This window comes from Anopheles marshallii, chromosome 3 (genome assembly GCF_943734725.1).
Source record: "Anopheles marshallii chromosome 3, idAnoMarsDA_429_01, whole genome shotgun sequence".
Taxonomy (NCBI): domain Eukaryota; kingdom Metazoa; phylum Arthropoda; class Insecta; order Diptera; family Culicidae; genus Anopheles; species Anopheles marshallii.
The window spans coordinates 78,020,514-78,045,968 of NC_071327.1; the positions used below are offsets into that span (position 1 = coordinate 78,020,514).

At 43.7% G+C, this 25,455-nt stretch overlaps 1 protein-coding gene across 1 annotated transcript in view; it reads right to left on the minus strand.

Moving 5' to 3' along the window:
• The window catches only part of LOC128713186 (uncharacterized), a 32,381-nt gene that overhangs the window by 3,806 nt on the left and 3,120 nt on the right, over positions 1-25,455 (minus strand). Inside the window, 4 exon segments of the mRNA XM_053808046.1 lie at positions 15,406-16,788; positions 17,976-18,878; positions 18,881-18,907; positions 23,105-23,306. Coding sequence (XP_053664021.1) covers positions 15,406-16,788; positions 17,976-18,878; positions 18,881-18,907; positions 23,105-23,306 — 2,515 coding nt within the window.

The window sequence follows — 25,455 nt, forward strand, 5'->3', positions numbered from 1 at the left end:
ATGAAACGAATTAATTAAACGATTTTAAATCTTGTGCTAATGACCTCCCCCTTTTGCCCTTGTTCACATTCTACGTCATCGTTACCTCGTTCGCATCATTGGATTATGATTTCTGCCCACCAGGGATTTATCGTGGCAATTAATCGTTCATTTGCTGATCCAGTGGCATAGAGCAGCGACAGCTAGAAGCCGTGGGCTCAAGTTTGTCAAACTTAATGACGCTGATGATGATAATCAACGATAATCGGTTCCCGGGCATTTTGCTAGTGTGCGCGTCATAAGTTGTGTTAAGGAAGAGGCATGAGCTTGGTTTTGACATTTTTTCGTGCTTATATTGAAGGTTCTTATGCTGTAAGATCAAGAGCAAATTTGGAACCAGCTTTCGATTGGTTAGTATGTCCGTTGTAGATGGAGACGCATGGTGCTTCACACTGTCTGTTATAGATTATTATTTACCTTCCGCAAACTGCTCAACAGAATACTGATTTAAATCGTTTGATAGATATGCCAAACTTTATATTTCTCCTCAAGGTTTTTGTGAGCTAATTTTCAGTTGAATTGAAGCATTAATTCAGTCATTTGTTTCGAGAATTATCTATCCATGTCAAACGACGATTTACGAAGCTATTTAAAAAATCTTAAACATTACTCAAAGATATCTCTAACAGACGAAACGCAGCAGAGCAAAAGTCGCAATTGTTTATAAAAATCTAAACAAAATTTGCGAACCCACCATGACCTCATTTTGGTGGCCTAGCACAGTGAAACCAGACCAGGCTTGGCTTAGTAAATGCCATACCACTGCATCCAAAAATATGGTTCCCCCGGCTAATACCATTCTACTTAGTACCAGCGGGAGTTATGACCGCATTCCAAAGAGGTTACTCCTATAACGGTCCGTAGGTAGATCTACGGTTTTATTTTAGAAACGAGCTTCTACCGATCCGGTCAATGTTCGGCTGCATGCCATGCTCATGCATTTCGTGAACATCTTGTGCGTGAGTGTGTTAGTGTGTCTGCTTGAATTGTGCAGGAAGTTTTGTTTAACTGTTCATTTGCCTTTTTTGCCACCTCTCCTGGTGAAAAGGTGATGACGAGGGTGGAGATTGTAAGTGACGCTGAAATTCCGTTTAGGCCTCAAACATGCTATTTATAAAATTTCTATTTCTCCATAAGAACATAGTCTATCGCCCAATTTAAAAACTATGCGATGATTCACACCTTCCATTGCCGACGATGGATGGCTGTAATTGGGAACGCGCTTGTTCGAAGGTCTGGTTTCTTTCTCAGTTTAACGAATCCACAGTCACACTAGCCACCGATTGTTCGATTCTCTGATCGATTGCACCGAAATAAAGCACTAACAGCTTGAAGCAATTATTAATTAAAACGTAAATAAAAATGAAGACTGTCCAATGGCAATTTTTAAAATAAATTAAAAATGAAAGAATTCAACTAATTTAAGATTATCAACCATAATCACCACTTCCACTTTCGATAGCACGTTTTTATAACAGAAAAGGGACTTTAAATTCACAAACCTTTGTGCTCTCTTTTTGAAACCCAAAAACCACACTCACTGCACGCTCTTATAAGCACGAAAAAATTCACTAGAACTATACGTCAACAACCGCTGTATCGAAAAATGCACCACTCACAACGAACCGTTTCGCACCGATCTTTGTTTAAGAATTGCCCGCTCTCGAACGCTTGAAACTTCGCGACAAACTGAACGACCGGCACGCTTGGATCGAGCACGCCTGGTACCTGCAGCTACTACCTGTTACTACTATACGGTTGCTATCCTTGAGTCCCATGGATGATCTCCTACCGCTCGCGATCGTACACTAGCGATGCCGCGTTTTCTTCTCGCGGTAGTGTTTGTGTGTTGTGTGCTCTTCATACAGGTAGAGTGAAATAAAACGGGGAACCAACACCACCACTGTGTAATGGAAGCGACAAGCTAAATAACATAAGTCACCGTCACGATGGCTGTCAGAAATGTAACTTCTTGTTTTTGGGCACTCTTCGCGCTTTTCCATATCTCGCTCTCTCTTTCTCTGTCTTTCTCACTTTCTGCTTCTCGTTCTAGTAGAGAAAAATGTCCGTGAGTGAGTCAGACGAGTTGAAAAGACGAGAATGATCATGACGTTGAAGCGGAACGAATGGCGTTCCTGTTGTTTGAAGAAAGGTTGAGGCGAATTTTTCGGCACCGATGATTTGCTGTGGATGATGCGCAAATATAATTTAAGTTCGTCATCATCATCAACGGCACAACAAAGAAATGGGTGGGATGATTAACTCCATCCCAAATTGTGTCGCTGTATATGATCTGTCTCATCTTTGTAGACCATCTTTGTGCACAAAGCGTACATTTTAGTAACATTGAACATACTCTAAAATGCCCTTGAAATGCTTTGTTGTGGTTGATCTTCAACACCGTTGTCCTTCATTTTGTCTGGCTTTGTAGTGACGATTTTTGTTGGATCATGTCCTCCACTGGTGCAGATGAGCAATTAGGTTTTTGTTTTATTTTGCAGATGAGCAATTAGGTTTGGTTTTATTATTTTGTTGTCACATCATCAACAACCAACCTTGACACGCACGATGTCAGTGGCCATGATGGCCAGTCCGAAGTATGGATGACCAATCTTCAAAATGTATCTTTTATATAGATTAATCATCGCCTTATTTAAACGTCGTTGATCTACCGGGCGGAGAGAACCGCTATGGCGTGCTCGTATGGGCAGGTGAAAAATATAAATAAATCCATCCACGTATCGTATTCTTAGCTACGGTGAGCAACACTGTTCATGCTGATGCGTGTATGTGTGGCGTTAAATTGTTTATTGGAGGATGAAAAATTGTGAACCATACATTTGTGCACCATCGGCCAGCATGGAACCGAACAACCAAGCAGGCGCTGGGAACAGGGGTATTTCTTGGTACACCGGTTTGTGTCCATGATAAATCCTTCAATCTTTCCACCATGCTGCACGTGGCTGGGATAAAGTAGTGTGCTTGGATTGGATGAATGTGACACCCATGTTCGACACTTTCGTCGTGATTTGACCGATAGTCTATCAGCCAACCGCAGTACGGCATAGGTAAAGATCAATTTCTTTACATTCTGCTCGTTGAGTTGTGAAAACAGAAGCAACCAACGGTAGAAAACGAGGTTTCCCGGGAACGTTCACAAACGGTCTTCGATGTATCGTGCATGATATGGAATAGTTGCATTATAGAGGATGCATTAAACCCATTCGTTAAGCACATATGACAGAAAAATAATACAGTTTTATGGTGTACATTCAATAAAGATTTCTCTCGATGTTGTACAACTCTCTCTCTTTATTGGCACAACAACCTCAAAGATCTAGGCCTGCCTTTTCTGCCTTTCTTTGACTTTATTTACCCGTTGCTGCATAGTCAGTCCTGCGTACGTCACTGACTTATTAATTTTAGTTTAGTTATGATTAAAATTACAGGAATAAAATAGTTTTCTCGTCGAGTGCTGAGTATTTAAAATATATTCTGTATATTATTCACCAATGTTATGTGGCATAAAACAAATACATTCAACGTACAGTAGTGTGTATCCTTCCGAGTAAACAACCTGCTATCGGCCAATGTTTCACATGGCTGCACTATCTGCTTTCCGTTCCGTAGCAACATGGCATGCATTATACGCCATCCATAGTTCCGCTACGCTCACGAGCCAGTTATTTGGAGGCATCTTTTAAACGTTGAAGTTAGTGGGTAGAAAAGTCAAAGAAGCATCGAAAATAACGAGAAAATATACGGCATGAAAAAAATCTTACGATCCAAAAGGAAAAGAAACCCCACGGACGGTTTGCTTCGTAGCAGACGCATTGCCATAAATGCAAAAAGCGCTGCCAAGTGGAATGCGATGCGATGCTGTCAGTTTGTTGAGAGTTTGGGGGGAGGATACTGTGCGGGGTTGTAGAAAGAAGGGAAGCTAAAAAAAACCCTTCACATACTGACGTAAAATTTTGTGACTGCTAGGTGGGAGAGCGAAACCCCTGGCTGGTGCAGACGTAGAATGCACATGCATATGCAGAATATGCGTTCTCCCACTAGTGTGAAGGGTGGCGCACGTGATGCATATTTTTCGTACGCCATGTAGTACCGATGGCGGCAGCCTGCCAGACAGTTAGTCGGTAGAATTCGGTACAGTGCGGAAAATGTCACTCGCTGTACCGGCACACACACCGGCGATAGACTCTTCTTGCCGTGCGCCACCGTAAACACGATCCAATTTGATGCTCGCTGCATAGAATTGGTTGTGGCGAATGAAGCATAAGCGTAAATTCCTTCAGGAACTACGATGCCCATATGCGAAGCGTGACACCGAGTCGGCACTCGAGGTTTTGCAATTGTCCCGATGAAGCAAGAAACGCAACTGTACAAACACTCACACATTTCCCCGTTTGGTACTTTGGTTCCGTTCGGAGGTGGAGGATTTCAGACGGAGAACGACTTAAGATCATTAGAAAATGGTTTGGAAATTGACACTGAAGCCGAAAAGCTTTGCATCGGAAGGAGGTTGTTGTTTGTATTTAAATCGTTTCCAATGCGATTGCTATGTTAATTGTTTTCCGGATCGACCGAATATGTTCTATTTATAATTATTAAAAAATGTTTCCGAAACAAGAATATCTTTTTGCTGTCAAAATAATGTTCGATGTTGTTGAAGGAATGTCGCAGAAATATACATATTAATCTTTTTTTTTTTTTAAGAATATTTAAACATCTGCTTCAAGATTTCTACCACAATAAGATAAAAGAGAAAGAAATCTTCAGAAAAAAGAGAAGAGGACAAGAGAAATAAATGTAAAAAGGCACCATCTTTGAAACCAAAAGCATGCATGAGCATTCTTTTCCTACGTCCCTTTTTGCGTCTCGAATGTAATGTTAGACCGGACAGCTGTTCGTGTGTCAATTTCTTCGTGCTGCAAAACGATGCATATGATAAGAAAATATGACACATTCATGGTGCAAATCTCAGCTGACACGTATTAGCCGTACACGGTGTTGGGCACGGTTTTTAAAATGTGGCGTAAAAAGAAATATTTCTCCCGAGCGCTTGCGGGCACATTTGCTTCATCGTTTGCATCAGAGTTGTCTTCAATATGCGCACTGCACGCGGTAAAACGAAGTGACTTTTTTGGGTTTCCCTTTATAAGTAAGAGAAGAGTCTCGCTCGTCGAGGATGTAAAAAATCCGTCTTGCACCACTTCAAAGTCCGTCGAGTCCGTCCGGGGAAGTTGGGAAGGCATGGTTCAGCAAAAATGCTTTCCAGTTTCTACCACCTGCTATGTGGCACAGTGGTGGTGGAAGGTATGGTAAAAAAAAAACAACAGTGCTTAAGATGCAGCTGCTGCATTGCTGTGGATTGCGGGATCGAATGATACCGAATCGGTACGTGACGGGTTGACAAAATCTTGTACTCGACCGATAAAGCTATTTTTTGCGGCGCTTTTGTAAGATTTTATCGCTAGTCACGAAAATGGGTTGATGGTTTTTATTACAGCTTTCGATCTATTCGTAACTGATATGCAAGAGATGTTGTTGGAAATAAATGTTTTCTTTAAGATTCAACGAGCTATCGTCAGCAATTCGGTATGTTACAATAGGAAGAATATGCGATTATTAATTAAAGCATTACAACATATTTCGTCTTATGCAGCCAATGAAATTGTGTCAGTAAATTGTGCCCCTAAACACACCATGTTTATACATGCCAGAGCATCCCCACTGGCATGGTAAAGCAAATAGGAGTCATTCCACGGAAAATGCACGTTTCCCCCGTTGTGAATCGGGCACTGACTGGTGAAAAATGCAGCTCTTGCATTCCCGTCAAGACGAACTCATAAATATGCTCCTGTGGCGCGTATAGCTCAACCGCTCCATGTGCCACGAACTTGGCAGAAGCCATTTAAGGTGCATGGGATGAATTATCCCAATGCTTTTCTACTGCACCTGAATGAGTGTGTTTGAAAAGGGCAAATTTCAAAGTAAAGCGCAATGCTAGAGAGATACAGTGGGACCTGTGTGTATGCGCAGTTGCTAGGGAAAGGTGCAAGCATTTCAGCATTCCATGCGCGTTTCTCGCAGCGGTTTCCTTACACAGCGCGCTTGGATGGATGTGTATCGCATGCCATTGCATACTTTCAGGCGCCATCAATGCTGTGCATCGTCGGTGAGAATTTGCAAACCCGAACCGCCCGAAAGCTCCCACCGGGCCAACCCCGATGAATTTATCGATGCTAATGAATGTTTGCGCTCGCTAGCTTTAGCGTTGGAAAGATGTTCATTTTTATTTTGGGATTATTTCTGCCCCGTGGGTGGCACTGTACCTTACGGTCCTGTACGCCCACGGGGTTTCAACCTCATTGTTGGTTAATACTGCTCTCATTACGGTACCACCGGTCGGGTAAATGAGTTCGGCATCGTGGAAGCAGCATAAATGGGCATATGCAACGAGTAACATGATGCCTAGCGATGAATGTGTGGGATGGTTGTAAACGCTTCATTGTGCGCTTTGTGCGGTTAGGAATAGAGGATGCAGATCGTCCCAGCGAGACGTTCTACCGAGGTTGTTTTATCTGACTTTTTTTCATTTTAATTACTCTTTACTGGCTTCGTAAATGGTGAAAATTTATCATGTAAGTGAAAGTAAATTCCTTTGATGCAGCTTGCCTTTTGCTCAGTGACCAGTGATTAAGGCAATTAAAAGGCTGTTAAATTCGTCGTCGAACTAGAAGCCATTACAACAGACGCATTTCAAGGATAAAATCACCAATTCGAATGTAACTTTTTGTCACTCGTGCCTGTAAGGTTCTTGGGTCCAATTGAAATAAAAGCACAGGGGTAAGATGATGGGAAGAGAGAATTGAACTATTTGAGTAAGTGACATTATACCATTTATAGCCTTCGATGAATTCTTTGTTTTTAAAACAAACAGAAACAAGGGCAAAATTGTCGAATATTAAGTAAATGTTTAGTCAAATAAACAAAGTCTTGTATATTGTGAAAAGGATAACTGACAAACATATGTAAGTAATCTTATGAAGGCAAGAGTGCAGCCCAACAAAGTCGTGTAGCCACAGAAAAAAAAAGAAATAACCAGCTCAACATGAGATAAAACCAAAGAAGATAATGTTTTTCGAAAAATACGCAAGTGAAGCATTGAAACATGGTGCGATCCTACTGCAAAATACCAAAACATACTACTTGCTGCAGGAGATAATCGTTCCGCATCACAGCAAAACTTTCCGAACGGTATTCATTTGTTTTAGTCACTCAGTTCTGTGATTTATTGTTGTGTGTTCCAGCTGTCATTACAAATCAGTACATAATTAACACTGCATGTAATTAACTTTCCGTTTATGAACCCACTATCAGCTAGCGGGCATTACGGGAGCATAACAGGGCAATAGCTGGGAGGAGTTTTATTGCGGAGGGTGTATTATTTAATAACCGTTTCTTTCGATACGGTTTTAGTGGTTCTCTTAAAGGGGAAAACGAAAGTTCCAACCATTGACCATTCTCGTAAAAATCTATTCTCATTACGCGAACACAGGCCCCATTGACCCTGAAAACTGATTGACGGTTGATCAATCTCGGACCCCCGGTTGGTTTTGTCCGGTTTCATGCGGCCAATCAGCGTACCGTACCATTCTTGCCCTGTATGCTTAGGAAACAAAACGAAATGGTAATAATTCATCCGTCGAGTTTTTGTAACGTCAATGGATCGTTCAGCAAATCTAGCGTTGAGTGAGTGAGTGAGAGAAAATAATGAGGAAATTGAGGTACGAACTAATGCTTATCTTAATAGTATCCACAATAAACAAACAGTTGGTCAATGCAAAGGGTGTCCCATGTAGGGCAAATGGTAAACAGTACCAATCGATTGTATCTATTAGTTAAGTATAATTGGAAGCAATATAATGTGGTCTCGTTACAAAACAGGCCATTTAATGGGCGGAGAACAAATGTTAGTGATTTGTCTGTATGAATACTTCTTTTTTCTGGTGATTCATGGTCTCTTGTTTACATGAAAATGCAGTAAAAAAAGAAAGAAAAAAAAACGTTTCATTTCTGCCGTACTTTAAACGGATTAAAGTCGGTCAAGAAATGCACCATCAATTACTGCGGTGAACTTGAAATGTTTATTGATTCATTGTGTACCGGCGGGCTAAACGGTGGTACACACGGAAACAAACCATTGGGTTGCAATTGAGGCAGCATGATGTGCCACCACGATGTTTGTCGTCGTTAGGTAAGCAACATAGCTGTTCCGCAGTATGAGCTACAACAGGGAGAAAATGCTTCTTTTATCGGGCCGCATGCAGGTAGCACACTGGAGGTTTTCACCTTTAACCACGACAAACTGGGAAACAAAAACATGAAAAACTCACCGTTACTCTCCCGTTTTAGAAATTTTGAAGAATGACTCCCGTGGTCCAAGAAACGCTAGTCCAGTGGTAAACGCTTGCCGCGAATTTTACAACCCACGGTGTGCCACGCATACACCGCTCGCTCGTATGATGATTTATAGCGAAAGGAAAAGCAAAATTACCATCATTAATTTGATGGTCGTTTCCAATAAGCCAGGTAGCTTTTTGTTCTGATGTGGATGTTGTTGATGTTACAGGAACTGCCTGAGCTATTGCTAGCCCATTAGCTAAGCTCGTTTGTTTTTCGTGGTACCACTTATGTGTGTGTGTGTGTGTGGGATGAAAAGCGTATGAAAAACTCGGGAAACGATGTAAAAATGCTTTCCTTCTTTGGGTTTTCCACACACGTCTCGTGTGTCTGTGTGTGTGGCCTGTTTTGTTTGCCTCGTTCCGTACATTAGAAGACGGGAAAAAAGGAAGCAAATCGTTGCCAATCGTTGCCCTCGCACCGATGTTCACATATTTGTTCCTCGCAAAGTTGGGCAAATAGTATAAACAGCGGTTCGGTTGGTGTATTTGTGAAGCTCGGTGCAGCTTAGGTCCGGTTGTGCAAGGACGCCGTGCTGTCGTCGTTGTGTGACATGTAATGGAGGGGAGCTGTCTGCCAGGCAGGCAGATGCATGATGGAAAGCGGTTGGCCGCGGTATGATTGTTTGTGGAAATTATTAATCACACGAATGCCACGGTCACTGCACAATGCTAAAAGCCAGCGGAACAATCGAGTAAGGGCAAGGGTCTTACTGAGAAGAACACGCGACACGGCGGAGGCAATTGGGTTGGGAGTTGTCCGAAGACGCCGCCTGTGCGGAGATGGGCTGAGTTTGATTGGTTATTTGTACTTGACTCGGTCGGTTGATTTTGCCTGCCTCATGCACCGTCCCGTGCATTAGTGTTTGACTGGCCGCATCGATTTCCACGGCGTTCACCACCGCCCCCGACGCGAGCAGAAGACCGACCAAGAATGGCGAAATCGGGACTACGCTGTTGCGTGGCATGCTCCGGAGGATGACGAGGATGATGTGAAGTTTTTGCAGTTCCCAGAAACCACGAGCGAGTCTGCTGGGGGGAGCCAACCTCTCAACGAACGCACAAATCCAATAATAAGCTTTTCCAGCGGCTCGTGAACTGATAATTGGGAGCGATGTTCCTGTGTGCCTGCCCGTCTCGGGTGTCTGGTGTTCGTCCCACTTTCGTCCCTTCTTCCCCTCTGGGGAGGATAATGATTGAAGCGCACTCGCTGGAGTGGAGCGAAACGATGAAAAGTTAGATCGAATTAGGTTGGAACAGTTTTCGGGAAGGTGGTTGACTCTTGTTCGAAATTAATTTATATCATTATCTCGTCTTGGTTTTGCCGAGTTAGTACTTTCAAGAGGACACACTTGCGTCCGGGTGGACCGAACTTTTGTTGTTGTTGTTGTTGATCCTCCGAGCAGAAGCACACCAACTTTGACTCGGCTAGTGAACTGTGAAGCATCAGTGTTCAGCTAAAGTCAATTAAACAACCATTGATTGTTTTATTTCTATGGTTGATGTTGAGTAAATTCCGCTTCACAAATTAACTGCATTAAGTGCGGTCGAACTGAGAGGGTGCGAGTAAAAATCAACGGAAATGCGGCGCTTTTGATCGTATCAAACGCAAAAGAAATCAATCGCAGACGGATTTCCGACGCTCACGCCAGAGGGCGCTGAAGCGCGCTTCATGTGGGAAGGTGTTAGAGTACACTCAAATGATAATAAAATATGACAATCTGTGAACGATTTGTGTGCGGTTTCTGGCACTGAAGGCGTATTTCGCTGCTGTTGACGTAAGGGAAAATTGGTTCGTGGGTTGAATGGAACGACAATTTACGATCCCACTAGTGGAATTGGAACGATTCGCATGGGATGGTCAAAGACGCGCCGGATAAAAGTCGCCGCACACACACCCGGTACAATCATAAATATTCCTATCTCGCTTCACTCTACCGGATGTTCTTTTGGTAAAGTTTTCTTTGCTGTTGTGGTTGTTTTCGTTTTTTCCCTTCAGAGCCGTGGGTGTGTTCTGTGGTGCTGTGTGTCGGCTACAGCGAAAGGATATGAAATTTTCTCAGTTTTTGAAGTGTTTCACACTCTAGCTGGTGTTTGTTGGTGTTCAATGCGCTCAGATTTACTTTCAAGCTGTAATAACTTTTTTTGCTGTTTTGTCCTACGCTTGCCTCCGTGCACCGGAACCAGTACTGGAGCGGAGAGTTTCTTTCCCTAGCACCCTTACACTGGATGTGGTCAAATAAACAAAAGTGCATTTTCCACTTCCACACGGATTGAGTTTCACTTTTGCCTCGCATCGGTATTCTTTGCCAATATCATTGACATAGTAGATTGTAGTTTTTCAGTGCAGACTTCCGGGCGCAAGAGGTGGAAGTGTTGAACCATGGTGATAAGAGTACTTAGACCATTCTCGGTGGTTGTCTTGTTTCGCTGGCCGCGTTCGATGCATGCCGGGTGGGGATACACTTAGCTGTCGCTTTATTTTCAATATCAAGGCAACTCGGTTCTATCCCGGGCACACATTTTGTCCATTGTCAATATGTTCCCCCCTTATGAAGCTACTCCGCACTTAGCACAAGCAGAACAATGCGGACCAAACTTCTCGTTCACCCCTCGTGGGACCACCGTGTGGTAGGAAAAGGTTTTTGATTTATAAAAAAATAGCTGGTTACGTTCCTTCCCGCATGGAGTTTCTTTGAGGAGTTTTACACGGACCGTTAGTTTCTCGGACGTGTGGAAAAGTAAATATATTGCGGCGTAAAATTGAGAACTCTCCACCTTAAGTAGCTAGCACATTCGGGAAATAATTTTACTAGAAGCAAAAATGAAAATAAAACTACGATACACTAGGTCCATTGCATGAAAGAGGGCTTCTTTTCGTGCCTTCGTAATGACAAGCAATCCGCGGGGAATAGCCAGAGCTTGTGTAGAGCATCAAGATAGAGCAGCTCGTAAAAGTAGCATCTCCGGTAATGGTTTCTGTTTGCTGCTGGGTAGAGCCCTCTGTCCGTGGTATCACGACCGATCACGATTTCCGTGCATCATTTTCCAGGTAATAAATAGCACAACATGAAAATATTATTTCCGTCTTTATGGGGCGCCGGACAGACGGTCTGTCTGCTTGTTTGCGTGAGTTCGCTTCATCAATTTTATGGCTGTGTTGATATTTTTACTGAGATCTGGTGGAGCATAAAAGCTGTCCAACATCAATCCGATGGATGCTCCATTAGGGCGGTAAGACTTTATGCTTTGAATGAAACTCAGATGAAATGTTAAGAAATTGAAGGAAAATTGCTTCACAAAACGTGTTTTAATAAAGTCCAATAGAAAAGATACGCCATAATTGTTTGCTGTAATGTATGGCTTTTCTTGTACTGCTCCAATCAATTCGATCGTCTGTCCAGGCTTTATGTGTGGACGATTTCAACTATAGCGATGCAATTTAGTGGTAGTGACTTTCATAATGATGCACGATAAAACATATTGATGACACCATAAAGTTGATTTAACATCACACATTCCGTTGCACTGATTGCCCTTTGATTGGCTTCCTTGGGCATATCTTTTTCGAAGATCTGATGTGTACTTTTTGATATTGTGCAGAGCGGTTTGTTCATTTATAGTGTAGCTACTAACCAAGCTATTAAGCTGTTTACGTTTGAAAGTTAGTTGATTAGGAAATGACTTGCTTAATTTCATTTCAATTTGATGATTGGGGCATTATTTTTAATCTTGTTTTTGATTATGAAGCGATCTTTAATTTATCATTTAGCCGTGTCCTTTACACAATCTCAGATGCATTAGCTTTATAATTATAAATAAATAACTTGAAAATACGAAAAAATCAAAATAATTTCCCAAACACTAAAATTGATGAGAATTTTCTACAGTGTTATGCTGATTATGAAAAAAAGCTCTTTCCTAGCACATAACAAAGGGCTATAAATAACTGTACCACTTCCTGAAAATAATGTGTTTATTTGTACAGTCAACAGAAAAACACAAACACCAATCCATTGCACAAACAGGTTTGTGGTTCAAAAGGCAAAGGCAGAAACAAAAAAATCTAACAGCAAACAGGAATTGTGTGTCGCTCAGGAATGTACCTGGGAATTTTTTAAACTTCATATTACACACATCAGTATATCAATACCGTGTGCTGCTGACAGTGCCAAAACAAATGCTGAATTATGTACGTTGCGGAAACGGAAAGCACAATCGATATGGTTTCTTATTGGAAAAGTTTATGCGTATGTTTTTTTTTGTTTCAATGAGAGAAAATGTTCCTGCAGTGCGCGAAACAAGGTGCAACGAAAACGAAAACAAAATGTCGAAAAGACGCAAAAAGTGCATATTAACAGTACATGTAACATGCTGTTGGTTAGCAAACAGGGTAGGTATTGATGTAACATTATAAATCGTTTCAGTTTTGAAATATAATTGTGACATCGCTGACCTTTAACCTTTTCCTTGAATATGGGTTTAGTTTTAGCAAAAACTCTCTTTATCATTTCTACCAATTTCCAGCTCTAACCAAACTACCCCATCCGTATACTACCCTGAACGATTAACTGTTCATGGATGATTCTCTCTCATGGGGGGATGAAGATAAAATGTGAAAATTGTGTGTGAATTGCTTTTCTTATCGATCAAATCGTTATTCTATGGTTGCAAAACATGGTCTCTGAGCTGGGATGTTCCGAGAAGATAAATGACCGTAGTGGAATTCACAAATGGTACACTTCGAAGGAAGTTGCTTTTTCGATGTTAAGAACATTCTGGAAGAAATTACTGTTTTATAGTTAAAGAATATTTTAATTTTATTTTAAAACAGATTATAAAAGTAAATTTTAAAGCAAACTATGGTGCATTCCATATCAACAAGTTATGCTCAATCACTAATTAATACACCGAAACATACGTAGTTTGCCTGCATAAAGTTCAACCCACCACGGCAAACCTTACCATACGCTTGAATAAATGAGTGGATAGAGATTTAAAAGTTCATCTTTTGAGACAGAAAAAATGGCATCATCCATACAAAAATCATTACGCTTCATGCTTCGGGTCACGATTTACAAGTGACTGTTCGATGGTATACAAAGTCCAACACTCGGTCAACAAGGACGGGTAGTTTTTTGTTGCCATTACTTCCGCACTCCCACTTACAGAGTTAGCTTTTGCTTCGAAGCTCCACATGTGGTTTTGTAGCCGATTCCGCTTGGTAGTGGAAACTATAAATAAATGGAGCCTAGCTGTTTTTTGCTCACAGCTCCGTTGCTCCCTATTGAGTTCCCAAACAGCTGAATCGCTGAGGACTAGGTCGGAAGTATGAATGTAACACAAATATTGTGCTATCGCGTAATATGCATGAAACATGATCGAAAGTAAAAAAAACAAAAACAATGCTATGGTCGAAACGGTGACCAGCGGGAAAAGAGGATGAACCCGTCCAGTGTAAAACCATGTAGAACCCCTGCAAGCGTTAAGTGCTATCCAGTAGCCCCATTCGGTTCGGTTCGATGTATAGATAAAAAGTCAGTGTGAAGGTGCAATCGGTAGAGAAACAATCTCCAAGAGGCGAACAACGTGAAGCATTATGATGCTGGAATGCATAAATGAAAGCAGGAAGGAAGGTTTAAAATGGTAAAGCACGGCAAGCTTAAAAAGTCGGCTGCAACAAAATGGTGTTGTATCAACCAAACCACGGTTGTCCGGCGGTGAAAATCATACAGCTGGAAAAAAATATGACCAATGATGGAAGAACACTGCACGAGGGTGGCATGAAACAGAGTGCTAAAGGTGCTTTTGCGGAAATCAGAGAAGCAACCGCGTGTAATGTTGTGTTGTGTGTATAATTTTTTTTGTACAAATACATTCTCTTCCACCAGGGAGCGAGTTAATACCGGGCGTAACTGTTGCAGTACCCATTCCACTCATTCACCATGCTTCGTACGGTGAATCCTCTTTTAGCGATGGCGAAATTAACAGATGGAATAATAAGGTTTTGCTGACTTTCGGATGGATGAGCAACCAAATGGAATACCGTTTCTGGCAGCGTTTCTCGGAAACGGTTAATAATGCAAAACGGAAATTCATCATATTAAAGGAAGTAAATGCACATCAGGGGAAAGCGAATGCTTTGCAGGGAAAAGTAAATGAAATTATTATTGGATAAGGTTTCCACATGGTACAAATCTATTTCGGGAATGACTATCTTTTTATTGGATAAGTTTTCAAGCTTTTGGTTTTTGTTGGTATTTTTTGACAGACTTTATTCATCCAGTTGATTGCAAGACAGTAGTATTTTTGTAATAAACTATAAAGAAACAGTTCGACAGATGCATTATACATAAAGAAAACAAAATTCCTGATTACAAGACACAAGACAAAATAAACTATTTTTTTTTAAATAAAAACTGTTTATGTTCAAAATATTCAGCAACGATATATATTGCACTTTTACTACTCAACTATAAACACAAGCAACCTTACAATGTTATATAATGGCATCATACAAACTCGTTAGATTTTGACATATTATTCAAAATAATTTGAAAAATAGTTAACCAGCGAAACGACGTAATTGCACCCAGCAAATGTGTCACACGCCTGTCCGTACACGTGAGAGAATTGCAGTGTGCGATAAATTTTTCCTCGAACCACCCACATTACGCAGAACGTAATCCGATATTATCACAACGGTACATTGACACACTGTTGTCGGACTTGTTTGCCAGTCTGGACTCGGGAACAGCAGGACGACACAAACAGGGCTGGGGAAGGGTGCCATGGATACACGTGGACTTAACACAGGCAATCAAAAGACTGCAACAATTGCAATCGTGTCGAACAGCGTACGACAAATCCACCAACCATCATCAGCGGTACGTACCTTCGTCGGTTGTTGCGCTGGTCAGTGTTGGTGAACGGGCAGCTGGTTCACATTGCTGCCCACTTTCCTGGTCCGGAGCATCCTGTCCGAGGGGATAGTGAACGTGGCTAGAGTCATAGAAATGTAACACCTGATTCATTTGCACAATCTTATCTACATTGTCACCAGGCCGACAGCCCACCGTGGACGATGAGCCGGCAGTTGCCATGGGATCAACACACGGCGAACAATAATTGTGACAAGCGTCCATTTTCCAATCGGGTACAGGCGTCTTCGGTGCAGTTGCGGCAACAGTGTGCAAAGTGCTTACAATTCCGTCGCTCTGCGAGCGCTCACATTCCGTCTCCGGGTTGTAATTTTTTGCTGATTGGTTCTCGATGGAGGCGCCCGGTACTTGAGCGCTTCGGTGAATAGCAATCGCGTGCTCGTTAGTGACAGCAGCAGCAGTATCCGTTTCCTCCGGTACGGTGGGAAGCGGTATGATTGAAGGCTGCAACGACGGGAGCATTGGTACGGGTGAGATGGCACGCATGTCTGCCAAAGCGAACCGGGGATCAATCATAAACAGCCCGTGCTGTTGATAGACGTCCAGCGGGTTCCAGTTGAAGATGGCCACGTTGGTAAACAGGTCTTCCTGCTCGGTTTGCTGGTAGCTGCAATCATCCTCGGGCAGTGGAACGGGACCACTGCTAAAGTCACCCGGTTGATTGCTGTTCGCGTCATTGTTTGCCGATTTTTCGTCCCCTCCAATGGAGGCGCCCGGTCCTTCATGAGCGCCACGGTCGCGGAGGTCTCTATTGGGCAACTTATCGCCCCGGACGTTTCGCCCGTCGTCGTCGGAAGCTTCTTGCTCGTCCACCTCATTGCCGGGGGCTAATAAATTAATTAAATTATCATCATTTATCTCCGCTCGCTGTGCCGGGCCACGATTCTCGGGTGGCAGCTTTGTGACAGCGTCTTCTACTGCGTTTGCATCATCGATCGATTCTTTCGCCTCGAGGTAATGCTTCTGTTCTAGCAGCTGCTTCGAGAAGGTCAACAAATCGTCCAGTATGCGTTCGATCACGGGCACATTCTCCACCAGTTGGCCGAGCGTCGTTCTCGTGGCCGTGTCTTCGCCACCGCCATCGCGCGGCACAGACGCGGCCTTCGATGCGTTTGCTTTCAGCGTGTGGTTTAGCTGCTGAAAAATGTCCTCAATTTCTTCACCACGCGTTCGCCGTTTGGAGGGTGCCTCGGTATGGGGCGATTGTTTGTGGTTATCTGCGGTCAGCTCATTTTCCGATGGCGGCGGGCTTATATTTCCATTTTCGAACCGTGCCCAACGGGTGTAGTCTTCGGGGTGAAGCTGGGGTGACTGGGTGCTGTCGATGCGGGGCGAAGCTGTGTGCACAACGAGGTCATCCAGAAAAATGCAAAATTCAAACAAAGAAAGCCATGAAATGCGATAGCGGGAAAATGCACACGCGGTCCCGTTGTACAAATAGAATCAAATGTTGACTGACGTCTGGCAATGATTACTCAATTAATGTCGATGAAAGTGATAGAGTTGAAAGGGTCTTTCTTGTCGTTGTTTGCGATGTTGTTGGTAGCGTTTTTTAATCCAATGTTGTCACGAGGAGGAGGTGAATGGGTGGGAGTGCTTTGGGGGTGCTGCTGTAAGCACCTTTCAATATTTTGATTATCTAACATGCTGTATCTCTCATCAGTTCTCAGTGCGGTTAGACGGATTTTGATGTTGAGCTCAGATTGTATATGTTTTTTTTGTTGCTGCTGTGACAAAATTCCATCGGAACCGTTGTCTGAAGGTTGGTTTTATATTTAGCTTTCAATTTCCCATTTTGGCCCGCCAGTAAGGAGTGGGAAATATGTTGTCGTTTCGTGTTGGATCTTATGTTTCGCACTGGTCAACCGGTCAGCACATGAACGACGTCGACAGGATCGAAATTCCAAAACCAAAATCCCGAGTGGGTTTACCACTGACATAACGTACCCACACACACACACACACACACGCACACTCTCATATAGGACACATCTACAGGAAGCTGCTCATCCGGGGCTTTCCGTTTCAGCGGGCAAACCATAATGCAATTCGGCCCCGAGGTTGAAATGGAAGCACCCGCAAAAGGTGAAGTGTTTTGTTGGAAGTTTATGTCTCGTGTTCCATCGTCACTGGCATCCGTCGTCCGGTGTTGTCCGATGGTGAAAAAGGTGATGTTGATGACATTTCGAGGATGGGGGCCATGTTTTGGAAATGGAAAATGTAATGGTCCCGAAGGAATTTTCTTTGCTTCCCAAATCGAATGGCCGAACGGGTTCTCCCTGTGTACGTGAAGCGTGTTCTGCGGGTTTCATTTCGTCATCCGTAAAATGTACACAATTTCGAATTTCATGCTCGACCATACACGTATGAAGCGCAGGAACATTATTCTTCTCGCTTGTGTAACGGGGGAACGATGCGTGCGTGTGCGTGTGTGTGTGTATGTATGTATGGTAAAACCCAATTCCAGGCCAGTGAAGATGAGTCGATGAAAGCGTAATGCTCTCCGGGGCGCTAGCTTACGCACCAATTTTCCATTTAACGTCCTCGGGTACGCTATTTTCCACCTCAATCGCTTCACCTTGTGCTGGTTGCGGGCCTGTTGATAATGTCGACTGGCGCGAACGCTCATCGGCGCTGATGTACGTCGGGTCGGTGATCTTGGGCTCCTCGGCAACCGTTGCCCAATGCGGACGTTCATCAGTGGCAGCTGCTGTCAGCATCGCACCGGTCCCAGCGGGAGATTTTCGCGCCCCCAGTTTATCGCTCAATAATTCAAATCGTCCGAATTCCAGCGACCGCTCGTCGAACGGGCCAAAAATAAACTCACCATCGGTGAAACTAATCATGCGCGGTTGTACCGGCTTGTCTTCGGTGCCGGTACCGCGTTCCGGTCTATTTTCGGCGCCGTAACGGCGACGCTCCTGCGACGTACGGTCGGGGTCGATTGATTTGGCCTGCGGTGTTTGGGTGTCGTATTTATTCGGTTCTTCATCGAAATTGCGCGCTCTGTTTGCGTTGACGTCCGGTGTTTTATCATCCGTGAAATTTGTTTTAAAATAATCAACATCAACGTTACTGCTTTGGTGCAGTGTCGGTTCCGTCGGCGAGCAAGGTACAACATGGACACCAGGTGAGTGGAAAACATTCCGAAACGATCGACTCGCTTTTGCCCGATGCGTTCTTTCATCGTCCGATGCGGTGCAGCTGTCTGGATATATCTGGGTTTGAGGATGCTTTAAACCGGTGACATCATTATCACCATCGGTAAGGTCAACCGTTGGTGGGAACCCGTCACGAGCAGAACTTAGTGTCGGCGGAGGGTAAATTGCCGGATTGGCAGCCCTGTACGTTGGATGTGATGCGGTAAATGTTGCTGCTAGGTTAACCGGAGACAGTTTCGCTTCGGGACGGTTGATTCGGTCTGCAATGGTGCAATTATTTTAATCTCTAATCTCGAGCACAGGACATGGTATGACCAAGCGGTGGGTATAATGTACAGTAAACGAAGAGGCAGAACCATGATGGAGCGCGAATGATGTACTGAAAATCTAATCATTGGACAATTGTTCCATAACAAGTGTTGCCAAAAACCATTTCATTACATTATATGCTACCAAACTGTTTGATACGAAAGCGTTACTGCGAATGGACGCATTGATTCAACGAAGTGCATCAAGTGATACTGAAAATTCGATCAATTAAATCATATCTAGATTGTGAATCGTAAAATGAATAACTTGTTGAAATTAGAACATACTACAAGCTATAAATAGCTAATTGTGTGTAAAGGAATGACCATTTTTAAGGAACTGAAGCTATTTTTTTATTAACTTTATTTTGTTCATAGTCCAATCAAGCCTTTTCTATGCGAAAATAATGCTTTTGTGCATTGTAAATCATATTGTATTAGAAGCGCTCCCCGTATACCAAACTCTTTTCAAAGGTAAATTAAAAATAAACGATAGAAGATGAATGCGTCATCGAACATTAAGCTTCTTCGGGCTTAAGCATACTTTTATCTCGGTTCCAATAGTGGATGCTGCATTTGCACCACTTCATCACGATCATACGCACTTCAGCACTCATCAACACTTCGACACACTACTCACCGTGGCGCGAATTCAATTGATGTGCGGCCCCGGTAATCGAGCTGGTCATAAAATGCATTCCTTGATTGTTATTTCAAACAACTCAGTGGTACTTTTTTAATTTCCACACCCACCAGCCCGTTGCGGTGTGTTTCCGGTATGAAAGCTTAACATGAGGCAGACCCAGTAATAAACATCACCACAAAAACAAGGGACATCAACGGAAACAAACGAGAGAAAACCCAGTAAGCGTAGGACGTACGAGTCACGCGTGTCCTTTAATTGCTTTATGCTTCAAACGGTCATCCACCGTACTGATTTTGTTTGTACGTGTTTCATTCATCGCGCAGTGGCAGTGTGGTGTCGTTGTGTTTGTGTTTTTATTTTATTTTATTTGCCATTCGTGAAGTTTTATTGGAATGAATCACGGGCACAATCAACAGTGGACGCATTTTTAATTCACGCTCGCACGTTTATTATCCGCCACTAATTCCATTCCGGGTCAAATTTGTTAGCTTTTATTTGATACGGTTTTGATTGATGCGATAAACAATGGCAAAGGGTTTCAATCCTGTGCAATCAGCAATAAGAAAATATTGGTTAAGCTAAATATTTGCCGAAAACACCACCAAGTTTGGAAAGGTAGCAAATTATCGGTATCAATGTGATTGGTGTTTGTGTTGACACCTTAATGTCTATTTTATGTTTTAAACATTAAAGTTTGCGTTTTACGCATTGTATCATTGTAAATTGTGGCTATTTTATTACTATTTTACATAAGTTCTTTAGGAAATATGTTAGTTTTGCCAAAACCTTGTTTTAACGATACTGTGTTCTTGACCAGTAGTTATTTTATCGTAGCACATACCAGGTGCAAACGTTTTGGTTTTTAGGCAGTGAACTGAATTGTTTCATCGGTTTTTAATAGCTAGTATCAAATTCGAGCAAGTCGATACCAGCAGTTTGGTGTGTTGAGAACTTTTAGTGGCTGGTCGCACTCTTCGCTTCAAACATCGAAATCAACACTTTTGAATTTTCTACCCCATTCCCGGAACTGTGTTGCACTTAAGACATGTCCACCGTAAGCTTACGTAAGCTAACCGTAAGCTTCCAGTTATCGAATCAAACATCAACCTCATTAACCCAACTGTACCGCGAGTATAAGTGCCATTCTTGCTTACAGCCCCGACTCCTTAACTTCCAGCACCCAACTCCCATGCACAAATCATCAACCGAAACCACTTATTGATAGCAAGCGATATCGGTTTTCAGATCAAAATAAACTTCCAGATTTCCTAATCATTCCCTCCAGAAAATGGTTCTGCCTTCTCGTCGGTTGCCGAAAAACGCATTAGCGCGCTACCGAGAACTAGAAAGATAATTACCACTTGTGGAATAATCCCTTCCGGTGTCATCGCTGGTATCGGGAACACCCTTGCCGCTATTCGATTCCGAGCCGCGTACATTCGTGCGGTACACAGTCATTCCGCAGGATGGCTCACCATCGTCTTCGATCGCATCGCCAGCGGGACAATCGCACGGGTACGGTGGGGGTGGTGGAAATTCGAAAATCTCATTAATTTTTACGCTCGAACCGGAACTTCCCGAGCGTGCCCGTGGTCGCCATGGGATCGGCGGTTCCACCGGGAAGGGCGGAAGCGGTGGCGACGGTGTCACATAACGGGGGCGCGGTGCGTCAACCGGAAGTGGCCCATTGTCGGCGGGCGATGCTTCACGGCGATAATGACTGCGAACGCTTTTATTATCATAATTACAGTCTGCCCGTACGGCCTGCTGGTGCCTCTGGTCGGTGCGCCTTTGAAGGTTATCATTAGCGTTCTGGTGGTTCGTTGGTGTAGCGTTGTTGTCACCGTACGCAACATGTGTCTCCCGGCCCGGGGAACGGTCACTTCCTGTGCCGGTCGGTGGATCATCATGGGCGCTGTGGTCGGTGTTTTGGTGGTAGGCACTGGCAAGCCCAACGGTACTGACATCGGTACGACTTGGTGACATTCGCTGACAGACGGGATCCCTTGGAGATGTCCGTTGCTGGTGATAAATTTGATTTGAATTTAAATTAATCCAATTACGATTTGGCTGATTTGATACATTTAATGCTGACGAATGCGGCTGGCGTCGGTTTTCGGTGATCCGACGCTTGTCCACCGGCTGCGGTGTCGTTGATCCATTGCGTGGTACCAGCATCACGTCGTTGCCACCCGTGTCTGTAATTAGTTTTTCATTGTAATTATGAAACTCGTCCAGCGAGGCAAACCGGTGACCGGTGCAGTTGACGTTACTGTCAAATTTGTGGTTCGCTCGTTCGATTTCTACACCAGCGGCCAACAGTGGAAAGTTGGGAATGGATTCCCCGTGCTCGGATGGCGTCCGGTTAGCAGCGACCGGGAACTGGTCGTACGATGAGCCAACTGTTGAAGGGAGGCGCGAGTGTTTGTCGAAGTAATTAGTGGTCAGCTGATCGGCCCCGATAGTCACCGATGTTGGCGGGATTGTCGCACTGACGGGACACGTCACCGTCGGTGAGTTGTGGCCATTGGTGCAACTTTGTTTCGGTGGTGGTTTCGGGCACCAGTCGGTCGGTGTGCCGGACAGCGCTTCCCGGTGTCTATCAATATTTAAATTCCTGCCCGTATTTGAATTTAAATTGAATTCGTGATACGCCTCGACCGCATCGACATCCTCGTGCTGCGTCATGTGAAACGTTCCGTCCGGATCGATTGCCTCGATGCAGCTAACGTCGGTCACGGTCGGATGGCGTTGAAGCGTACCGCTGCGTGGCGTCGTCCGTCCGGTGGAAGATTTTAGCTTTAACGGTGGTTTAGATTCGACACCGTCCTGCCGTAAGCCAGCTGCCTGACCCTGGACGGATTTGCTTCGCTCGGGTAGATGCAGCTGCGACGCCCCTCCGCCAGATGGCGTTGCGCTTCTACGTCCGTGCACAGGTGAGCAAGGCCCATCGGGATGTTGTCCGGTGGTAATTGTTGTGTCTTGAAACAAGCGAAGCATAGCTTCCAGCTCACCACGCACTATCTTATCCATTGGCAGATAGTACCGTCTCGGTGGTGGTTCAGGTGGATGCACTTCCTGTCGAGCCTGATAATCACCGGTCCGAGCGGTAAGTGAAGATGTTACGCCAGGACCACTTACCGGCACACAATTGCTATCCGGCCAATCTACCGGTGGAGTTGCAGGACGCTGCGACACGGTACATCCTTCCGGGTAGTCATCATCTCGCAAAGTCTTACGATTATCGGACCCGGCGGATATGTGCCACGGATCGTGCCCAGTTGTGCTCGGTGCATCGCTTCCGTAAACATGATTATCATTTTTATCTTCATCCCGCCCCGAACGATGGCCGACCTGCAGTGGGGTGGACTGAGGCCGTTGGCCCCAATCCGTCAGGACGACATTCTCCTTATCGAAGAGCGTACGAAGTGGCTCGATCTTGTGCTGCCGGCGAATGCGCTCGTCAAAGTGAATGCTATCGTGGCTACCGTATCGCCGGCTGTCGATGGCAAACTCACCCCGATTGCCGTCCATCCCTGCCGGGGATGGATCACGCTGGTGCGTTTCCTCGATGCACAGTGATCGCGGTGGCCAAACGTTGTCGCACGACCGGTGCCGTCGCTGAAGCGGACGACGATTAATCTTGAGAACGGTTTCACGGTCAATACAGGTCGTTGCGGCTGACGAGACATCGGTCGATCGGGTTGGTTGCCGGGAGCGGCTTTGACGTCCAAAGCCAACTGTTGTCGTAGCGTTGCAGCGATCGAGAATAGATAAGAGCGATAATATGTAACATGTAATTAATCAACGGTTTCACCCATTTGGAAGGTACGTTGCACACTGTCGAACAAAACACATACCGTGTATGAAGGACACACAGTTGCAGCTTGATGTACACTGACGCGTTATGCACACACGAAAACTCACACGTACAAACACACGAAACACTTGTCATCACACACGACGATGGTGATTTACTGTACAATTTAATAGCGTCTTTGCTTCACTAATGGTGACAAATGGCAAATAGCAACAACACGAGCCATCCTTTCCATTATGCTTGTTTTGAGAATTAGAATGTTTTATCTTCCACAGAATTGCGTAGAACTCAAACCACTCTTGTGGAAATCATGAAATGATTCGTTGAGTAATTCCAATTTAAGCTCAATTCATCCCAAACAGCCATGGGAGAAACCTTTCCGAATAAAAGTTTAGTGAAATTGTCCAGAAAATGCCTTCCAATGAGCAATTAATGATCGTTTCCCCACTGCTCCATTACGTACCGGCTTTCCCGCTGGGATTTCTATAAAACTTTGCGATAAAAATCTCTACCTCCATTTCCGGCCTTCCCGTTAGTCGTCCTTTGCCTACGCGGCGATATGTTAGCACACAAAACAGTGAACATTCGAGTGAGCATTCGTTGAGTCCTTTTTTTATCTATCCTTTGCCTGCACTGTCCGTTGTTTGTGACGCCTTCTCGATTATCTGCACATCAACGCCCCAACACCGTGTGTGGCAATGGGTGAGGAACATTTACCACCACCGTAATTAATCCCTGGGCTGGGAAGAGGGGGGAATGTAGTTCAGTTTGGTGGTACTGACCCATTTTGCAGTGTTGACATGGGCGGGAATGAGCAACGATGATTGATGTGAATGCATTCAATACTCTAACGGGGTCATCGTCGTGTAAAAGTTAAACATCATATCATGAAAATTGTAAGACTATTTTAAGCGAAACTTTATATGAAAAATGTGTCGTGCTTCCCAGAATTCCTGCGAATTATCTTACTCGATTAAATATGTTTAATAAAAAAAAACGTTAGTAACATTTCTGTCGCAGGAAGAGTTTTATAAGAATTTCACTGTTTGGTTACTAACCATTTCAATCATTCATAATTTCAAAGATAATTTCGAGCTGCTTCCACTAATTTTACGGAATTTTTTAACATACTCGAATACCGAATCGTTATTTAATTTTAATACGATTGAATTTCCGTTCGATCATCCGAAAGCAAAGGAGTAAGTATTACTTAACTTTCAGCTCGATGCATCACTAATAAAAAATAAAAATAATATGCTTGGTTGTTCGAAACGCTTACACCAACAATTCTGCAATTTTTGTATTATTATTTTTTAAACAATTTTATCGCCACTTTGTTCGGATGCGGATTATTGCGTTAATGCAACAAAAAGCAATAAGCAAGAAACAAAATCAATAGAGAATCGAAACAACTTTGTTTGCTAGCGTTTGTGGATGTAATCAGTAATCACGCTGCAGACAGTAAGTAACATCACGCACAACCAAACCGTACACAAAATGGTCGAATCGTATTGAAACGTATCAAAAATTCGAATTCCAATCACATTCGCTGCACTGCTTTCCATTCCCATATAACGTGTATTGAATTTCGGTTCTCTTCTTTGAACCACTGCAGTAATCGAGATACAAACAAAACAGCAACAAGAAAATTGGCAAACAATCGACGATAATCGATTTGAGGGTGTGAGTTCTGGAAAGTTTACAACCCCATTCGCCGTTGTGCAATTTGCTTTTGGAATTTACAATTTTTGTACGCATTTCTGTTTGGAAAACTGAAAAAAAAGGCACTGAAACGACGCTGGCAGTAATTAACAAGTATTGTACCAATTTCACGCATCATCATCATCTTCTCGGTGGTGTCCGGTATGGATAATCGTATCTGGGGCAGAATAAATAGCGTAGCAAAATGTGCGAAAACGATATTGGACTCGGTACGAAAATCCAATGATATGTTTGCGTTTCGTGGCGCGATGAATGTAACAATTTGATTTCACGTTTAAGCGTTTGCATAACTGGTCGATTCTATACAGCATACATATTTGTATGTATTTGCACCGCCCATCACATGG